This window comes from Psammomys obesus, unplaced genomic scaffold, assembly GCF_907164565.1.
Source record: "Psammomys obesus unplaced genomic scaffold, mPsaObe1.curated_primary_1811, whole genome shotgun sequence".
Classification (NCBI taxonomy): Eukaryota; Metazoa; Chordata; class Mammalia; order Rodentia; family Muridae; genus Psammomys; species Psammomys obesus.
In genome coordinates, this window is record NW_026590809.1 from 3,962,170 (window position 1) to 3,981,979 (window position 19,810).

General features: G+C 44.5%; 1 protein-coding gene across 4 annotated transcripts in view; it reads right to left on the minus strand.

Annotated features, from left to right (window-relative positions):
• Window positions 1-19,423, minus strand: part of Slc10a7 (solute carrier family 10 member 7) — a 216,550-nt gene extending 197,127 nt beyond the window's left edge. For all 4 annotated transcript variants that reach the window (XM_055609064.1, XM_055609063.1, XM_055609065.1 and 1 more), the window contains exons 1-4: window positions 19,251-19,423; window positions 13,525-13,607; window positions 5,750-5,886; window positions 1,040-1,115 (exon numbers count right to left, since the gene is read on the minus strand). In XM_055609064.1, the coding sequence (XP_055465039.1) occupies window positions 1,040-1,115; window positions 5,750-5,886; window positions 13,525-13,607; window positions 19,251-19,350 (396 nt within the window). In that variant the 5' untranslated portion in view covers window positions 19,351-19,423. The remainder of the gene's footprint in view (window positions 1-1,039; window positions 1,116-5,749; window positions 5,887-13,524; window positions 13,608-19,250) is intronic.
• Window positions 19,424-19,810: the final 387 nt, after the last annotated feature.

The following is a 19,810-nucleotide window of genomic DNA, read 5'->3' on the forward strand; positions in this document are numbered from 1 at the left end:
ATAGATAGATAGATAGATAGATAGATAGATAGATAGATAGATAGATATCTAACTAAATGACAGCTAATAACAGATACGGATTGATAGAGAAGTAAATAGGTAGATAATGACACACAGATCATAGATATATAATTAGATGATAGTATAGAAGTAGTAGATTGATAAATGATACATACATAGATGGTAGATTGATAATATAAGTAGGTACATAGATAATAGACTGATGACTGATAGATGATTGATTAATAAATGATAGATGATGGATATAGTTGCATGTATCATCATGTGCAATGAGCTTAACAAATCTGTTTTTTTCAAAAGAATATATTGCAGGCATTCAGTAAAGTATTCTTAGAAACAATAAGTGGATCAAAATTATAAAAGGAAGCAGAACACTAGGGATATAGTAGGAGACCCGACTACATCTTTCCCGAGAGCACTTTCTTCACAGATGAGAATGGGAGAAGAACAAGTGGAAAAGGAAGGGCCTCAGTGTAACTTGACAGAGCCTTTTAACCAGGGAAGGAGTACCTGCCACAGCTTCCAGGAAGACAGCCGAGGCTGAATTCTAACATTTTTTTTGCCACAGCTAAGTAACTGCTTTCACCTCATCCTAGAAATGTGGCCTGATTTCTGTATTTGCCACTAAATATACCAAATCTTTCCCAGCAATTATATATATATATATATATATTTTTTTTTAATTTTATTTTTTTTTTTTGAGCTAAGACTCCAGCCTGGAGTCTATGAATCTGTTAGGAAGAGCTCCTCTATCTGGAGTGCTCTGTAGTTCATGCCCCAGCTTCCCACTGAGATAGGAAGGTCATCACCTCTCCTTTACTGTTCTCCCTTGCTCTTCTCTGTGAAATCCTAGGTCCACTCAGCTTTACCACTGACCTAATACACACAAGCAACCACATTTTTCATAGATGGCTCACATAAATTTTCTTCAGTGATTCTTTTATGTCCAAGGTGTAGTCTTGAACCAAGCTGAAGCACGGCACACACACATTTAAATAAGGTAATCCCCATGGCTCACCTCATTTCCGCCAACCGCCTTGGTTAAAATCACAGCAGAGGACACAGGGGGCGGCATGCAACCTACTGTCTGCAAACTGAAAAAGAAAAGAAAATCCTATTGTAAATCTCTCTTTGCTTGATTATGAGTAATTTCCACTAGTCGGTCCTAAAAGAGCAGAGCTGAACAGAGAAAACAGTGTTACCGATGCTAAGCGTGGACACACGGAACAATGCGGACTAGAGGACATGAGAAATGTGTGGGCCGAGTGCTCATTGCCTTCTGTAGGCTTAAATGGTTCTATTCGGTTATTTGAACTGTGCACAGTGGGCAGGGTGTGCGTTGCCTTCTGTAGGCTTAGATGGTTCTATTCAGTTATTTAAACTGTGCGCAGTGGGCAGGGTGCTTGTTTTGACATGCACAGTGCCCTGGGTTTTATCCTTAGAACCACATCAAATAAGGGCTGTGGTGGTTCATGCCTTTGCTCCCAGTAGAGGCAGGCAGATCTCTGAATTCAAGGCCAGCCTGGTCAACAGAGTGAGTTCCAAGACAGCCAGGGCTACACAGAGAAACCCTGTCTCAAAAAATCAAAATAATAATACAAATAATAAGTAAGATATGCCTATAATCCATCCCAGCAATACAGAAGACCCTGTCTCATTAAAACAAAAACACAACAAACTTTGAATATGGAATTCAAAAAGCCACTAGGCTATGTTAAGTGGAGTCACTGAACAATAATGAAACTGGATGACATAATCTTGGCTTCCTGCCATAGATACCTGCAGGAACTGGTACAGTGGTCCATACCTGTGGTCCCAGCTAAGAGGAAGATGAGGCAGGAAGGATCATGAGGTCAAAGACAACTGGGCAACACAATAAATTTCAAAAGAAACTCTCCCCAAGCCTCAAGATGACATCTAAAGCTCAAAAATATTTCCTAAAAGTTTACAATTCTCAACTTCCCTCTCTTCAACAACATTCTCATGTTCTAAAGTTACTGCGGAGGCAATGATGTAATCTTACACATCTAAAATTCAGACACCATAGTGAATTCTTTTTTTTTTTTCCGAGACAGGGTTTCTCTGTGCCTCTGCCTCCCGAGCGCTGGGATGAAAAGCATGCACCACCATACCTGGCTAAAGACTTACTTTACTTATGTATTTTAGATGGTTGTTTGCATGCATGCTTACACACAGACTGTAGTGAACTCTAGTATCTACTTCTGTGTAGACCAGGCTGGCCTCGAACTCACAGAGATCCGCCTGCCTCTGCCTCCCACATGCTGGCATTAAAGGCGTGCACCACTGTGCCTGGCTTCTAATACCTACTTTAAATTTGAATTATGTTCATACATCCATGGTCATGATCATGAGCATATTCACTCAGTTGATAGAGAAAATAAACTTCATGCCAGGCAAACAGAACTATGGGTAGCAAATCTAACAATTAAAACTGAATACAATCCTCAGCATTTGAGAATATGTACTAATCAGGAGCGAAGTTCAGAGTGGACACAGTGGGCACAGACACAGTAAAGAGAAGCCCCGGTGTTCAAGGGCAGCCTGAGAAACATATTGAGACCTGTCACTAAGATAAAATAAAAACAAGGGGATCTGGGAAGATGTTTTGTTTTTGTTTGATGTTTGAGACTTGGTCTAACCTTAAACTTACTCTATAACCCAGGATAAGCTCTATCCTCCTACTTCAGTCTCCCTAGTGCTGTGAAGCAGAACATTTAAAATAGTTTCTTTGTTCTGGTTTGTTTGTTTGGTTGGTTGGTTTTTTTGAAACAGGGTTTCTCTGCATAGCCCTGGCTGTACTCACCCTGTATAGCCCTCCTGGACTCACTCTGTAGACCACCCTAATGAGAAGCTTCTCCCCCACGCCTGGATGCTCACACACTGCTGAGTGGCGCTACCTCCACTCTGTGCCTTACTTGTATTCTACCATGATTCTGAGGTGGTTTGTACTCCCCCAAGCTAACTAGACTTAGTTTTTGTTGTCAATTTGACACAAACTAAAGTCACCTAGGAAAAAAGAACCTCAGCTGAAGAAATCCCTCAATTAGGGTGGCATATAGCACTGTCTGTGAGGCATTTTCTTGATTACTGATTGATGCAGAACCTAGCCCAGTGTGGGCAGTGCCACCCTAGAGAAATGGGCCTGGGTCATGGAAAAGGTCAATCAGAGAGCAAGCCAGTAATCAGCATTCCTCCCTGACCTCTGCTTCAGCGCCTGCCTTGACTCTCCTCAGTGATGGACTGCTACCTGGAAGTATAAGATAAAATTAACCCTTTCCTCTCCAAGTTGCTACTGGTCATAGTGTTTATCGAAGCAAAGGAAGAGCAAAATAGAACACAAATACACCAGTGTTTCTATTCAAACTCAGGAGGCCAAGGGAGAACAAAGGGGTTTGAGAAGAGATTTACCTAAATGAGGGAGAGCAAGTTTGGGCTCCTTTAACACCCTGGGGTGGATGTGAGGAGACCACCTGTTCTATTTAGCACACAGGTGACAGGTGCTACTCTCCTCATAAAATATCACCATGCTATTGGAATGCACTTTCTGATGATCACATTGTAGTAGCTAATGCTCTTGGCTTGGCACTTTTGTGAGCTCTCTCTCATCTACAGCTTCAAGGCACAGATTCTTCAGCCCAGTACTTCAACTCTGCTGACATGACCCTAAAGTAATTTTGTGTCTCTCACTAACATCTCATTTTGGAGCCCTTTACTCTAGACATACACAAATGCTGTTGGGTTTTAACTGATATGTACTATCCTTTATCATGCATACAGACAGACAGATGGACAGATAGATAGACAGATTTACATACAATACACAGAAGCACACATAAATAGCAAATATACGTTGTATGTATTCTATCGGATTGGGAATTTCCTGAAGAAAAATAATATAACATGTTCCTACTCCTTACATGCCCCATGCACAGCAGATGCTCAGCACTTCCAAAATTTCAGGACACAGGAGCATCATTGCTCTGAAAGGACATCATCTTATTATGCAGCATTTTACCTCTCCTGGTGAGAGGTGGTGCTCTTTCTCTGAAGCACAGTATGGCGAAAAGTGCATTCCTGATCTCCCTTCTCTGCTCCTAGGCCATCAGAGTCCCCTAGCTCAGCAGGGAAGCCTTCATCTCCAGGTGACTGACACAGCCCTCCAACAGAGAGGACTGAAAACTCTACAACCAAGGCTACCCCACACACTTCTCTGTTGCTCTCCCACATTCACTAACCTCCACCCTTGTTTCTCCAGTTTCATCTCAAGCACCTCTATTATCCATCGCAGCAGAAGAGTCCAGTGCAAACGGGACTCATACCATGGGCCTTCCTCACTCCAGCCAGCTTCCTGCAGCTCCCAGAAGGAGGTCTCAACACTGCAATACAGCTGATGAGACTGCATAGCCAGCTCCTGTGTCCTTCCACCTCCAAGTCCTACTGTCTTTCCACCACACAGTCAGGACATACCCTGACATGGGTTGCTTTACTGAACCTACCTATAGCACCCCAGGCTTGTTTCTGCATCACTGCCCAGTACACTCTTTTCGGTGCAGAGAAAATTCTCCCCAAGAACTCTGGGAGAAACAGTTTACCAGCAGCCTGGCCACCCAACCCACCACGCCACGTTCCCCTGACACCACTCCTTTTTATTTTGCCCACCCTACTGACTGTTGCCAACCGACTCTGAGTCTCCCTGCTGGGCGAACGCACTAGCATGTGGCCACTTTTGTTTGCTGTTCTTTCTCCAACATCTAAAATAATCCCTGGCACATAGTAGGGCTAAACAAGTAACAAAGAACTTATGCCATAGGTGGAAACATCTGATGCAGAAATCGTTAAGTATGGTTAAAGTATGGTTTTCCTCATTTTATACAGAGAAAAGCAGGCCTACGCTATGTTTTACTGGCAGTCACACGGTATGGCAGTGGTAGGGTCAGAGGGCAACCTCTCGGATCTGTGGCTGGTGTTTTAGCAGCTATAACATGCTGAAGTGAGGTTAGTGTTAAACTTCTAGTTAATGTTTCAATTGTTAATTCTTTTCATTAAACATAACATTTTTCATGAAAGAAAAAAATCCCCATAACTGTTAAATTACCTGTATCAACATAAAACAGGACAAGTGTAAAATTAATTATCTCTCCCACACATATACATTTATTATGCATTTTTAAAAACAGACGTTATGCTCAGTCATTATCATCCAATGCTTGAAAAGATACAGACAGCCAAGACAGCAGCTTTACATTCCCACACAGACAGACGCAAAATCCTCTAGTGAAGGAGGTTGGGGTGTATGTGTTTGTGCAGGCCCAGAGACCACAGGAGGACATGAGGTATAATAGTCCCTTAGTCTCCATGACTCCCTCGAGAGACAGGGCCCCTCACTTAACACGGAGCTAAGCTGACAGGCAGCAAGCCTGGCAATCCTCCTGCCTCTGTCCCTCAGCCTTGGGGTCACAGACATGCTCACTCTGAATACCTTAGCCACCTCCCTAAGCCTCTCTTACAATTCTTAAATTAAGCGCAGGGTCTGCTTTAAGATTTTGTTAAACACTTCTCTCCTAAATCTCTGCTAAAAACCTATTGTTTTAACAGACAATGTTTAAAAAGCACAAGCTTTCCTAGTAACACACAAGCCCTTTTGTTTATAGTTGCCATAGAAACTTTGGTATCAGCAGACCTACTCCATCAAAAGGTTTAAACATACCCTTTTAACAGCCACTCGTTGATGGATGTGACTGACAAGAGCTGAAGAAAGAGCCAGATTGTCGCAGGGAAGAAGGCAAGTGTGAAGATCTGGATGAACAGGTGCAGTTTCAAATGCACCAATGCACTGGTCAGCTCCTGGAGGAGTGAAGGAGACAACGGCCACGGTAAGCAAATGCGGCAAAGAGCACACTCGTAACGTGACCTCACGAGCGTCAGCTTTGAATGTTGCATTGTTTCAACTCTTAGACCTTTACAAGCATATGTATGAGGCAATTAGAAATTACTTCTGAGCTATCTAATTTCCTTCAAATACATAACATGCTCTAAGATTCAGAGCTGTACATTTCCGGACAGGACCGCATTAGATAACTAGCATTGCAGTGGTAGAGATTCAAAGACTGGTGATGCTATAAATAGAACACGTTTACTGTCATTAAAGATTATCTTAAGCTGGGCGTGGTGGCACTCTAGGAAGCAGAGGCAGGCGGATCTCTGTAAGTTTGAGGCCAGTTTGGTCTTCAAAGTAAGTCCAGGACAGCCAAGGGCAACACAGAGAAATCCTGTCTCGAAAAACAAAACAAAAAGGAAAAGAAAAATTTCCCATGACTTAGCACACTATCGCCAAAAACAGTCTTCCCTTTAGATTATCCCAGGTATTTGTCAGAGAGAAAAAAACAACAACAAAAACCTAGCACAGGAAAGAGAACAATTAAATAGGCTGAAGTCTACCCAGTGTTGTGATCTATTAACTGTGCTGAGGAGGGTGACGTAGAAGATTAAGATCTTACACTCTACCACTGGCACAAGCTGTAGAGAGCTGGCAACTTGCTTCTTCATTCAAGAAATGCTGAATGTAGCTGAGGGTGGTTGAGTAGTGGAGTACTTATCATGTATGGCCAAAGCCTTGGGTTCTACCTCCTGAACCCCACCCCCACCTCACAGCAAGACCTGCCTTTAATCCTCAGAACCCATGTTTAAACAGCTGGGCATGGTGCCATGTGCTTGTAAGCCCAGGATGAACGAGGCAAAGACAAACAATCCCTAGGGTCTCACTGCCCAGCCAATTTATCCTACTTGGTGAGTTCCAGGGCAGTGAGACCGTCTCACAAAAAATGGAGTAGGGAACCAGGGACAATGTCTGAGAAACAATACTGGTATTTGTCTTCTGGCCTACACACACACACACACACACACACACACACACACGAGCACACAAACGTATGTACACACAAATATTAAAAACAGAAAGTGGAAATAAAAAGCAAATAAGCCTATAAGACCCATACTTATTTATGTGCGTTTAAGGCGATACATTCAAATATACCATCATGAATAAATGAAAATTGGTTCTGCGGGACAGCTATTTATACATATACATATGCGGGTCAAATTCTACTCCACAGCACATAGTGATACAGCAGAGCCTCATGAGTGAGAACCTCACACCAGGGCTGACTAGGATGCAGAAAGATGGTAATTACACATCAATTTCCCTTCCAGCTGTTGCTTGACCTTTCTCAGACTTCCTTTCTGAGCGTCAGCACCTGGGCTGTGGGCTTGAAACCAAAAGTTTAGAATTTGCTATACTTACTTTTCACCTAATGGGATTTCTTCAAAAGTCATCATCAGTTTAGAAAACAAGAACAACAACAACAACAACAAAAAAAAACAATCCAAAGCAAAGAACAAAAACCTTCTGAGGATCCTTTGGCAGGCTCTGAGTGCCCAGAGCTTTGGTCCCGGGTCTTGTAGCCACCATCTGTCTAAATGAGCTGGCCTGACTACCACCTACTTATTACAAGCTCTCTGAAACTATAAGTTTGGAGGTGGACATTAAGGTTTGAATTTCCACACAGGCTTATTCGTGTGTGTGTGTGTGTGTGTGTGTGTGTGTGTGTGTGTGTCTGCACGCGTGCGCACATGCACAAACTGAGGCATATGCAGGGCCCCAGCCTTTGTAAGGGCATCCTCTATCACTTTCCACCTTTTTGTTTTTTTTGAGAGGAGTCTGTCACTGAGCCTGGAGTGTATCACTTCAGCCAGAGGACATCGTGGGATCCATGTGACTGCCCCAGCAGTGCCATGGTTACAGAGCAGGTCATTTGTCCAGTTTCACCTGGGTCCTAAGGGTTACGGCTCAGGTCCTGCTGCTTAGGCTACACCTCCCGGCTGTGCCGCCTCCCCGTTCAGGCTCCTCTCCTGATCGTACTTCCCGGCTGGTTGGCACTGCTCTGGGAGGGTGGAGATCTTTAAGAGCTAGCGGCTCTCTAGGTTAGAGCTGGCCCTCGGCCCACCCACACCCTCTCCTCTGTCGTGGCCATCCAAGACATGAAGGCCTTGCACACACACGCCATTGGCAGGAGCTTCACTGTGTTCTCCCTGGCAGGATGAGTGGACTGAGCCCAGGGAAGTCCTTCCTCCCTCATGCTGTTTCTGTCTGGAAGTTTAGTCAGAAAGCTGCAACAGTAACTACTACATTAGCTGAATAGAACGTTTAATTCAAGTTCACTGTACTTCAGTACAACATTTCCAAAAATTTTCCAGCAGGTTTTCAAAAATTAGAAACCAATAGTCATTGGTTTCATATGAGCTGAAGATTCAGCTTACATCAGCATAGGACCCTTTACGATGTTTCATAAATTAGTAGGGGCTGGGACCAAGAGTCTGCAAAGTGCCTGCTGCACAGGAACAAGGACCCGAGTTTGGATCCCCAGTGGCCAGGCGAAGCTCATGGAGGACTGAGACAGGCAGACCCTCAAGTTCAGCAGGCAGTTCAGCAGGCAGCTAGTTCAGCAGGCAGTTCAGCAGGCAGCTAGTTCAGCAGGCAGTTTAGCAGGCAGCTAGTTCAGCAGGCAGCCAGTTTAGTAGGCAGCCAGTTTAGTAGGCAGCCAGTTTAGTAGGCAGCTAGTTCAGCAGGCAGCCAGTTTAGTAGGCAGCCAGTTTAGTAGGCAGCCAGTTTAGCAGGCAGCTAGTTCAGCAGGCAGCTAGTTTAGTAGGCAGCCAGTTTAGCCGACCAATGAACTGGGTGCAAGTGGGACACTCTACCTCGAAAGCTAATGCAGAGCAGCAGAGAACACCAGACATCAACCCCCGGCCTCCGCGTGTTGTTCACATGTACACATGCAAACACAAACACACACATACACTAATACAAGTATACACACACAAGTAAAATAAATAAATATATAAACTAATTTTAGATTATGCATATTAAATCAATGTATGAGTAACACTCCATAAAAGTTCAATATAAATCAAAGCTGAGTGGGACAAGCTCAAATACTTTCAAATAGACGCAAGTCAATAATTTACTATCTCCAGTGAACAAAACCACACTATTCTAGGACCAAATAAAATAGAAAATAATAATCATAAAAATCACAGATCCAGTTCAAATTAATTTAGGATTACTAAGTGAAAAATAAGTTATAAAACCGTTCTTTCCTGCTTCCTAACTGTTGGACCACCCGTGAAAACAGCAGAGCTTAGATATGGTCTAGCATTATACAGTAATATACTCTACGTTAAATGGCTTTTGAAAATGGATGACTGTCGTGCTGGTTTGAAAAGGGTCTTTGACAGAGGAAATGGCTTTGATGGCTACTCAGATACCACAATAAAGTACAGGATCAAAGTCCTTCATCATTACATCCAAATTAGCTGGGTAACTCAGAAGGCTTCCTAGGTGCTCACAGAAGCTGGTCCTTAGAGAGATGCTGATAGCTGTGACATTCTTCCTTCTTCAACTCTTATAGTCCACAAAGTTGGCTGCTTTACAGAATAACATTAAATAAGAAGCTAAGGAGTAAGAGATGGGAAGTCTGCTGACAGATTTTTCATGGCATAAATAACAGCTGCAGCCATTAAATAGATACCAGGGGACATAGTTAGAGCAATGTCCCAACCAGAGGACTTTGGGAAGGCAGCTGCTCCACAAAGCATTAGCCAAGGCCAGCAGGAAGACCTCCAAGTCATGTCTGACCTGCACCACAGCGCAGCAAATACCAGTCTGCATCACTGTGCCCACATTGAGAACCAATGGTAAAACTCAGGTGTTTACGGAAAAAGCCTACCCTCTAAAAATGGCTACTTCTAACCAATAACATCTCTAAAGGCCTATAACTGAAAGAACGGAGAAACTCATCCTGCATAGGCTATTTTGAGAGGCAAACAATCAGTGAGAATATTGATTATTGTTGGGATGAAATTTATCAGTTCTAAGGGCCCAGAGAGATGGCTCAGTGTTAAAGCACTGAGCTGTTGTTCCAGAAAACCTGGGTTCAATTCCCAGCACCTACATGGCAGCTCCCAGCTGTCTGTAACAGTTCCAGGGAACCTGATACCATCACACAGACATACATGCAGGCAAAACACCAATGAGGAAGGGGGGGGGGGGGGGGGGGGGAAGGAAGGAAGGAGGGAAGGAGGGAGGGAAAAAAGGAAGGAAGGAAGGAGGGAAGGAGGGAGGGAAGGCAGAGAGAGAGAACATTTGCCAGGTGGTGGTGACATACACCTTCAATCGCAGCACTCAGAAGGCAGAGGCAGGTGGATCTCTGAGTTTGAGGCCAGCCTGGTCTACAGAATGAGTTCCAGGACAGTCAGGGCTACACAGAGAAACCCTGTCTCAAAACAAATAAAAAAAAAAAAAAAAAGAAGAAATGTATTGGTTCCAAACACTACACAGTAATCCTATGTATATCAAAAAATACCCCCAATGAAAAGATTTATAACAGCCCAATAGGTACAGAATAAAAAATTTAGTAAAAACCAGTCTCCCATGGTATTTACGGGTTGACCTAAGAAGGAGGTAACTTTAGTCTTTGAGTTTGTGCTCTGTGGCTGTGGTAAACACCATGACCAAAAGGAAGGAAAGGGTTTCTTCATCTTATGATTCCATCACGGAGGGAATTTGGGGCAGACCCAACCAGGAACCTGGAGGCAGTAACCAAGCAGAGACCATGGAGGAAAGCTGCTTTCTGGCTTGTTTCCCATGGCTTGTTCATCTTCCTTTTTTTATACCATCCAGGCCCACTTGCTCAGAGGTGACACTGCCCACAGTGGGCCGGACCTTCCAATATCAATCATTAGTCAAGAAAACGGTCCCACAGCCTTCCCTACAAGCAGTCTGAGAGAATCCTTCAAATAAGGTTCCCTCTTTCCGATGACTTGGTTTGTGTCAAGTCAACAAAAAGTAGCCAGCAAAGTTTCAATCAAATCACACCAAAATACAACCCTATGACCTAGCTAGCTACATACCTGGGCATATACCCAAAGGATTCCATATCCTGCCACAAAAAAAAATACTTATAAATTTATGTCCATTGCCACTGTACTGACAAGAGCTAAAAAATGGAATCCGCCTAGATGTCCAACAACTGATGAATGAATAATGAAAGTATGGTAGATATACACAACAGAATATTATTCAGTAGTAAATAAAATCATTAGATTTATAGAAAAGCTGGTGAAACTGAAAAATATTATACTGATGTAAGCCCAGTCCAGAATGACAAAGTCTGTATAATCTTTCACATGGGCATCCTAGCTTCAAGTTTCCACATTCTCGGATTAGTTTGTAGTATCTGTAGAGAGAGGTCAGGCACCAAAGAGTGCTCAAGAGAGAGGCCAATAGGCCTTCAGGGAAGGAGAAGTGTAAAACATAGGTGATATGAAAGAAAGGGAAATAATGGGGGTTAAAGTTTTAAGCAGAGAGAGCAGGAAGGAGGAGATGGGAGGCTGAGTTAACCAAAACTAAGAATATATTTTAAAAGTCTCTGGAAACCCATTTTATAAGTAATTAAAACATGATTTAAAAGGAGGAGTTTGGGGGCTGAGAAGATGGTTCTGTGATTAAAGCAGTGGCTATTCTTTGGCTATTCTTCTAGAAGACCTAGATTCAGTTCCCAGGACCCACTTGGTGGCTAATAACCAACCACCTTTTTAAGCTCTCCTGGGTAATGTACATACACGGTACACAGATATACATGAAGACAAGACACCACTACACAGAAAATAAAAATAAGTAAATCTATACAAATAAAATCTTAAAGTGTTTGAAAGGGTGAACCCCGCATGAGTAGACAATGCTTCTCCTGGAAGACATGGTTATCAATTGAAAATCTCATGTCAGATGTGAGATAGCTCCCTACAAGCTGCTGGTTAGGGAAAACCCAGAGGCTTTCAAAATCAAACACAAGTTGTTGCTCTTGGTTACCCACAATAACTCCAGGGCATGACCCTATTGCCGAAGACACCGGGCACTTCAGTTACAGCACACAGAGAGCTCAGGCTTGCCTACACTCATCTGAAAAATTCTTCACGACCTCGTTTTCATAGTGCCAGAAGGTGCTCTGCAGGTTGTTGGGGATGAAAGGCATCAGTCATCTTGTATTGGACGCTGGGTGGCTCCACCAGCGCAGTATGCCATGACCATTTCGAGGGCGGCCGACTACAGGAAAGAATTCTTGCCTGGAACTGTAACCCTGATCGAAAGCCCATGGCTGCGGCCCTGGGATGAAGTGGTATGTAGAGGGACATCTACTATTGCTGCCTTCCTAACCAGGCTTGTTTCAAATTGTATTCTAAATGTTCACAGGCATACCCTAAGTTTATACTGTCCTCAGCCTTGGTCGGAGAAGCATTTTTCCACAGTAGATAGCAGTTTATACGAAGACTCATCCATTCCCCTTGAGCGTGTGTGCATGGTCTTTGCTTATTTTCTCTCCTCTTTCCTTTTCCTATCAACTCACAAACAAGTGAGTAGATTCAGGACCTAACTGGGGAGGCCTCCTGCTCCTATGCAGGAGCTAATCTCAGATCAAAGAGCCCCTTTTTACAATCCCTTGCAGTTTTGGTTAGATGCCGCCTTTCACAGTCCTGGCTGCAGGAGAAAAGGTGAACGGTTAGCTTTCCTCCTCAGGAGCAGCGAAGCCAGTCCCTAAAGCTAGGGAAGGAATCCTGGGCTCCCGCACCTATTCCTTCTTCCTTCAGTCATTTTCCTTGATCAGTTGCCTGAGCCATCAGTTCAGCGACCTAAGAGATAAAGTGGACTGGGGATTCTGCATCCCGTCCCAGATCCTACCTTGGACCCACATTGGCAATCGAACTTTCGAAGACTTTAACAGCCTTGGCTGTCCTGGACTCACTTTGTAGAGCAGGCTGGCCTCAAGCACACAGAGATCTGTCTGCCTCAGCCTCCCTGTGCTGGGATGACAGGCCTGCAGCACTACTGCCTAGCTTTCAGACATCATTTTTCCATAGTAGGTGAGATATATTATTGCAGTCTGACTTTCTGTTTCTTCGATTACATCCCTTCATAAGAATATTTTTCATACCAATTTCCTTATTAAAAGAAATGATCTGATCGTTTGGGCAGCCATGATGGCATGCGCCTTTAATCCCAGCACTCTTGAAGCGGAGGGAAATGGATCTCTTAAATTTGAAGGCAGTCTGATCTACAGAAAGAGTTACAGGACAGCCAGAGTAACATGGAAAAGCCCTGTATTGCTCAAATAAATAAATCCAAAATAAACAACAAAAATTATTTACAAAAAAAAAAAAAAACCCACACAAAATACTTAATTCTAATCCCATCTCTAGGTCCTCAATCTCAACTGTGAAGTTCCTACGTGCTAGTCCTGCTGCTGTCCAAGTCCTTTCGTCACAGCGAGACCTTCAGACAGTAAACAGCTTCACAAAAAGCCCCTGGAATTTCAGCCCTCAGTACCAGCTAACTTTTCTGCACTGTTTTTCATGCACCGCAGATGACAGTACCTCTGTTTTTAACGATAATCCACTGTTGAAGAATATCGTGGCGACAGCGACATAGGACACAGTTATCTCTGGCTTCAGTGGTCCTGGAAAGAGAGCGATGAGTTACTGTTAGAAGAGCTTTTGCAGCGGGTGAGCTGGTCTGAAAGGAGCCGCTCTGTCCCGCTCTGTCACTCTGTAAAACGACTTTAAACATTAGCGCTGCCCCTAATGTCCACATCCTCCATGTGAGGCATCTTCTGTGATGCCTCCTTATTTCAGAGAGGACCTCAAGGGTTGGGACCATGGCTTTCTGGTTCAGCACACTATCCTCAAACCAAGAACAAAAGAGCTCACCCGACAGTGGGTAAACAACAGCCTTCACGTATACTTCAGTACCTGATCACAGAATCACTCCTGATGCTAACAATCAAAGTGTCCATAACATAAAGATGAGTCACAGGAGGAAATAAATAGATAAATAAAAGCATGTATTTATGCACACATCCAGTCCTGCCCAGCAGTATTCACTGGACCAACATGTAGCAAGCACTACTGTATGAATGGCTCGGTGAGCTCAGAGCACCTGCTGATACACTGCCGTGATTGTAACTATCTAGCTGTGCCATCCCTTGGGCACCTTGGTAAACCAGAGAGCCTGGTCCCTGACCTCTAGAGAATCTTCTCTGCATAGGTATTAATGCTGAGAGGACCACAGAAGCTACCTGTCTTTAAAGGATCAGCCGGGATGTATGCTAACCAAAGGACCAACACTTCAGAAAGTATGCAATTCGTAGAAAATTCTATTTTATACAAGTACAAGTGGCTATCCAGAAGTGGGTTCATTGTGCCCCATCCCCTCCATCAAGATATCTGGTGATTTTAGGAAACCTTCCAGTATCACATTTCTGGCAGTCAAGCATGACACTGGTATAAGTTGTAGAGATCAGGAGTCCTGCTGGACGATCCTGGAGGCATAAAATAACCCTCAAAAAACAAACAAACAAACAAACACTGTGTCTAAAATGTCAACAGCACCTAGGCTGAGAAGCTGGGGTATATACTTTTTGGTTCTCCTGTACTGGATTAAGTAGTGTGTTCCTGAAAGTCATATCTACACAGAATCTATGAAAGGGACCATGTTTAGAAACAGGACTACTGTAAAGGAAATCAAGTTAAGAAGAGGTCTTACTACAACTGGGGAGTCACCCACCAGCTATGTTTGCTTGTACCAGGGATGAAACTGAGGATCTCACACATGCTTGGCAGGCACTCTAGCCTGAGCAACACCGGCAGTCAGCCCCACGACTGGTATTCTACAAGGGATGTTTGTACGCCAGTACATAGTAATGACCAGGAAAAACTAGCACACCCTCAGGAAAGCCAAGGTAAATACCAGCCAAAGGTAAACACCACAGGCTAACTGAAGCAAAAAAAGGCAACTGCTCTAGAATCTTTGGAGAACGTCTTGTCTTTGGACTCTGGCCTACAGAACTGTGAGAGGATGAATTCTGCCATTCTGATGTATCTCTTGGGCAACTTTTTTGCTAGACTAGTTTGCTTCGAATCACATAACAGGATCATAATCATACATACATATATATATATATATATATATATATATATGCATATATAAACATTATAGATACGATATATGTGAGACATATCACAAATAACACAGTCATAGAGTCCCAAAACCCTCCATCCTTTCTATTGACATTTTCAACATATGATAGACGACCAGATTCTGAAAGAAATCATTACTTATTCATTCAACAAACACTTGCTAAGCCAACAATATATCTTAGGTATTTGTAAGACATTAAATAAAAGAAACAAAAATTTTCTCAGTGTAATAAACTATTTCATATACCTGGCATTAACGCAAAGCATCAGGCTGAGACTGGGAAGGCAGGGTGAAAAGGGACAAGCATGAAAGTCATACCATTTGTGGCATATAATTTTAAAAAGAGAGTTTCACTGTTTTCAAAACTGTAAGCATATCTGTCTCAACAGTATACAGGCACAGACTTCAATTACTAAGGAGCTCAGTTAAGGAGCAGAATTTAAAGACAAGAAATATGACTCAAATTAAAAGTAGATTGTTCCCAGTAATTCTAACCATCTGAATTCTAAAAGTAATGTCATTTTTACTCCCCACCTCAGGCCCTCACTTTCTTAGACCCTATTCTTATCCCCTCTCGATCTGTCCACAGTGGACCTCCAGAATTTCTAAAGAAGAGTCAGACAGAGTCAGTGACATGGTTACAAGCAAAAGACAGGGATGAGTCTAAAGACTCATGTATATAAGTATATGTATATGTATATATATATATATATATATATATATATATATATATATATATGTATGTATGTATATAAGTGACACATGGTATATAGTTCAGTGGACGAATCCTGAACTTCCAACGTTTCAAATCCCAGAGACAAGTCACACTGACTCCTGTTACACGAGATGCATATCTAAATAATTTCAATCCAAGAAATGTTTAAGGCTATCCCAGGCCATTCATAATGTTCCTGTCAGTGAACAGGGGCTCCTGCTTGACACACACAATTGTCGGGAACTCTTCAGGACTACAAATTACCCAGGACACTAAAAACTAGCCAAACACCTAAACAGAGGACCGACCTGAAACTAGGGAATAAATCTGTCCCTCTTTCAAACTAATGATCTTCCAGGTCATTGCCGAAACAATACGATTCAGATCTTCCTTTTTTCTTTTTGAAGATAGGGTTTCTCTATGTCACCTTGGTTGTCCTGGAACTTACTCTGTAGAACAGACTGGCCTCAAACTTACAGAGATCCCCCTGCCTCTGCCTACCACAAGTGTCTACCAGTGCTGGGATTAAAGGTATGCGCCACCACTACCCAGCTAGATTCTGACCTTTATAAAACTCAGTTGGTGTTTTCCTTTGCCTTTAAAACCAATTCAAATATTAGTAAGCAAAAATGGTATGAGCTCACATAATCAAAAAGGGGGAGGGGACACTAAGAAAATGAAGCCATTTTGACCTCTAAAACCCATTATTTTTATTTTGTTTTCGGTTGAAACAAGGTCTCCCTATAGAGCTCTGAGTGTCCTGGAACTCACTTTGTAGACCAGGCTGGCCTTGACCTCAGAGATCCACCTGCCTCTCCCTCCAGAGCAGTGGGATTAAAGGTGTGTGTCACCTTGCCTTTCTTGCCTAACCTTTTTAATGGGAAGAAAGAAACTCTTCTGGAATGCTGAGGGAACTAGTAACAATCCACAGAAGCCATGGTCGTCTACCGTCAGGGTCAATCTCACCTCCAAGCATCATCTAAAATATTGTAAGAGTGCAGGGCTTGGGCTCATGCTTTTAATCCTAGAAAAGGCAGATCTCTGTGAGAAGGCCAGCCTGGACTATATAGCTAATGGCAGAACAGCCAGGGCTACATAGTGAGACCCTGCTTAAAAATGAATAAATTAAAAATTAAGATACACTTAAGATATGTGCATAAGATGAGCGTGGTGGCACACGCCTGTAATCACAGCACTGGTTGAGGGTAGGGGCAGGAGGGTCTCTGTGAGTTCCAGGCCAGCCTGGTCTACAGAGCAAGACAGCCAAGGCTACACAGAGAAACCCTGTCTTGGGGGGGTAGATATGTAAGTAATAAATATACTTCAACATATTTTTCTAATGGAAAAACACGTTTCCCTAACTTTTAGCTAACTCTGCCATGTTCCTAGAGACTAAATATCGACCTCTGTTCCCCCGGGCCTTTTGGGCCTTCTCTTCACAGCAATTACTCCCTCCCAGCTCCTGCAGCCAAATTCATTACCATAGACATTTCCACTGTTATCACCAAAGAGGAAGCCTGGCCTCCATTCTCTCCTAAACTCACCTCTGATGTGACATCTGGCTTTAGGCCTCACCATCTAAAACAGAAGCAGGTGGGGGGGGGGGGAGTTGGGGAGGACATGGGACTTGCTGAGGACACAGCTCATGTGTGCGCCAAGGCCCTCTGTTCACTCCCCAATATTCAAACCAAAAAAAGAAAGTGGCACGCTACTTTAAAAGATTTTGTCACCTCTAGCTGGAAATATTCTGCTTCTACATTTTTATGATTGGGGGAAAAAATCCTGCATTAATACCATAAGGATTGTTGAAAAATGGAACAATATTTCTAAGACACAGTATCGTACAAAAGTTCAACAAGCAGCCTGGCTTGGTGCACACCTGTGATCCCGGCAATCCCCCTCCGGGGAGGCAGAGGCAGGTGGATCTCTGTGAGTTCAAGGCCAGCCTGGTCTACAAAGCAGTCCGGGAAACCTGTCTCAAAAAAAAAAAGTTCAATAAGCAGAGTCCAAGAGAACAAACAAGATCACAGAATCTCATTATATGCCAGAGCAACCTTCCTGTCCACATAGCCTCAGGGAACTGACTCAAAGCTGGCACTGCAGTTACAGGCCACACACCACCAGGAAGTTCATCTCAATGCTGGGCAGATAACGAGATCTAGGCCCAAATACTGTAACCAATACAGGGTGCACTGTGCGTCACCTCACAGACACTAGAACTTCACTTCTCACAGCTCCAGGGACAAGAGCTCTTCCTTCGTCTGACGGAACTCAAAATCCCAAACTTCTTTCCCAGAAGCTCACAGAAAGGCTGTATCTAAAATTAAGTGGCAACTTCAGAAGGATAAACGATAAAGTTGTGGTCACAACCAATCATACTATATGTTCCATTTATATTTTAAATAAGTTAAATTTTTTAAAAATTAAATAAAAAGCTTCCCTATCCACATTCACTGTTCAAATAATCGCATTCAAACGATTCCAGAAGCTACTTTTAAGTAGAGAATAGGGATGGAGGTGGGGGTGGGGCCACTTACTACTCTGAGAGATCATCCATTCATTTCTGTAACGTATTAACAAGAAGGTACGATTTCAAATATCCACATGGGCACATTGAAAAAGATCGTGTGTGCTCACGTCTGTCCTTATCTGGACCCATTGCTTGATTTATGCACTCAATCTGTCAATACGCCTGGAACCTACCACCCAAGGTCAAAAACAAATGAACTGAAGAAATTCGATTAATATCTATGAAAAACAGAACAAGGTTGTCTCAAGTTGGGGGTGAGGGTATAAAAGGCCAATGACGCTTCCCATGTTCCCAGCAGTGTCCACAGGCCAAATTACAAAGCTCCTAGTATTCGGAGAGCTGAGTGGGGTTTTAACCCATGCACCCTTCCCTGCCAAAGCATAAACTATGCACAGCCTCACACAGTCTGCAACTGTTGGACTGCTGCTGTGGCAACGGCATCCCAGCAGCACTCGGAAGTAGCGTCCTGCAAGGAAAGAGTGCAACGTGTCAGTCGGACTGGGAGTTTCGGAGCGTCGGCAGCTCAGGCGCACTATCGCTCCCCAACACAAGAGCCACCAAAGTCCGAGTGTGGGGCAGGGGCGTCCTTTCCTCTTTTCCTTTTTCCTGCTGTCATTCTTTCTCCCCTCGCCCCTTCCTCTCCAACAGCCTTTTCTTTTTTTGTAAGGTGCAAAGGGAGGAGTCGGAAATGCACCCGGTAACGAGGTCCACTCCAGGACGGACAGGAACTCGGGGAACTCCTGACGCCCTCAAGTCCCCAGGGACGGGAGGAGTAAGCTTCCTTTCCAAGCACGTCCCTCGCGGCGCCGGGCAGGCAGCCCGCTGTGCAGCCCGCGGGGGGCGCGGGGCCGGCGGGGGGCGCGGGCGCTGCCACTTACCCCCGTGCACGCCGAACGACGGCTCCAGCTTGGCGGCGCCGATCGCCACCACTATCCCGACCATGAACCACTCCTTCCTCGCCCGCTCCAGCAGCCTCATCGTGCCTAGGGAGGGTGGGTTTTGCTGGCGGGTCCGGCCGGCCGGCTTCGCGAGCTGCGGTCCCTGAAGCCCCGGGGCGTCTCCACACTTCCCGCGGCCCCTCCAGACATGCAGCAGAGCGAGTCAGATCGCTACTCGCGAACTGAAGAGGCGGCTCGGGCGGCTGCGAGGCGGGCTGGGAGTAGTAGTACCCAGTGACGGGAAAGCCTCGCTGAGTGCCGCCATCACTACCACGCGCCTCCGAGTAGCCGCGCACCGCCCGAGGGCCCCGGGGCGGGGGACGGAGCGCGGCGGCGCACCCGGCGCGCGCGGAGGACGGAGGGGAGAGCAGCCCCCGTCGCCCCGGCAGGACCCGCGGTGGGGGACAAGGGCGAGGCGCCCCAGGCGCCCAGCCTCATCGCGGGCGTCGCCGCGGTAACCGATGGCGGCGACCTGCAGAGCCCCGCGGCTTGCCTCACAG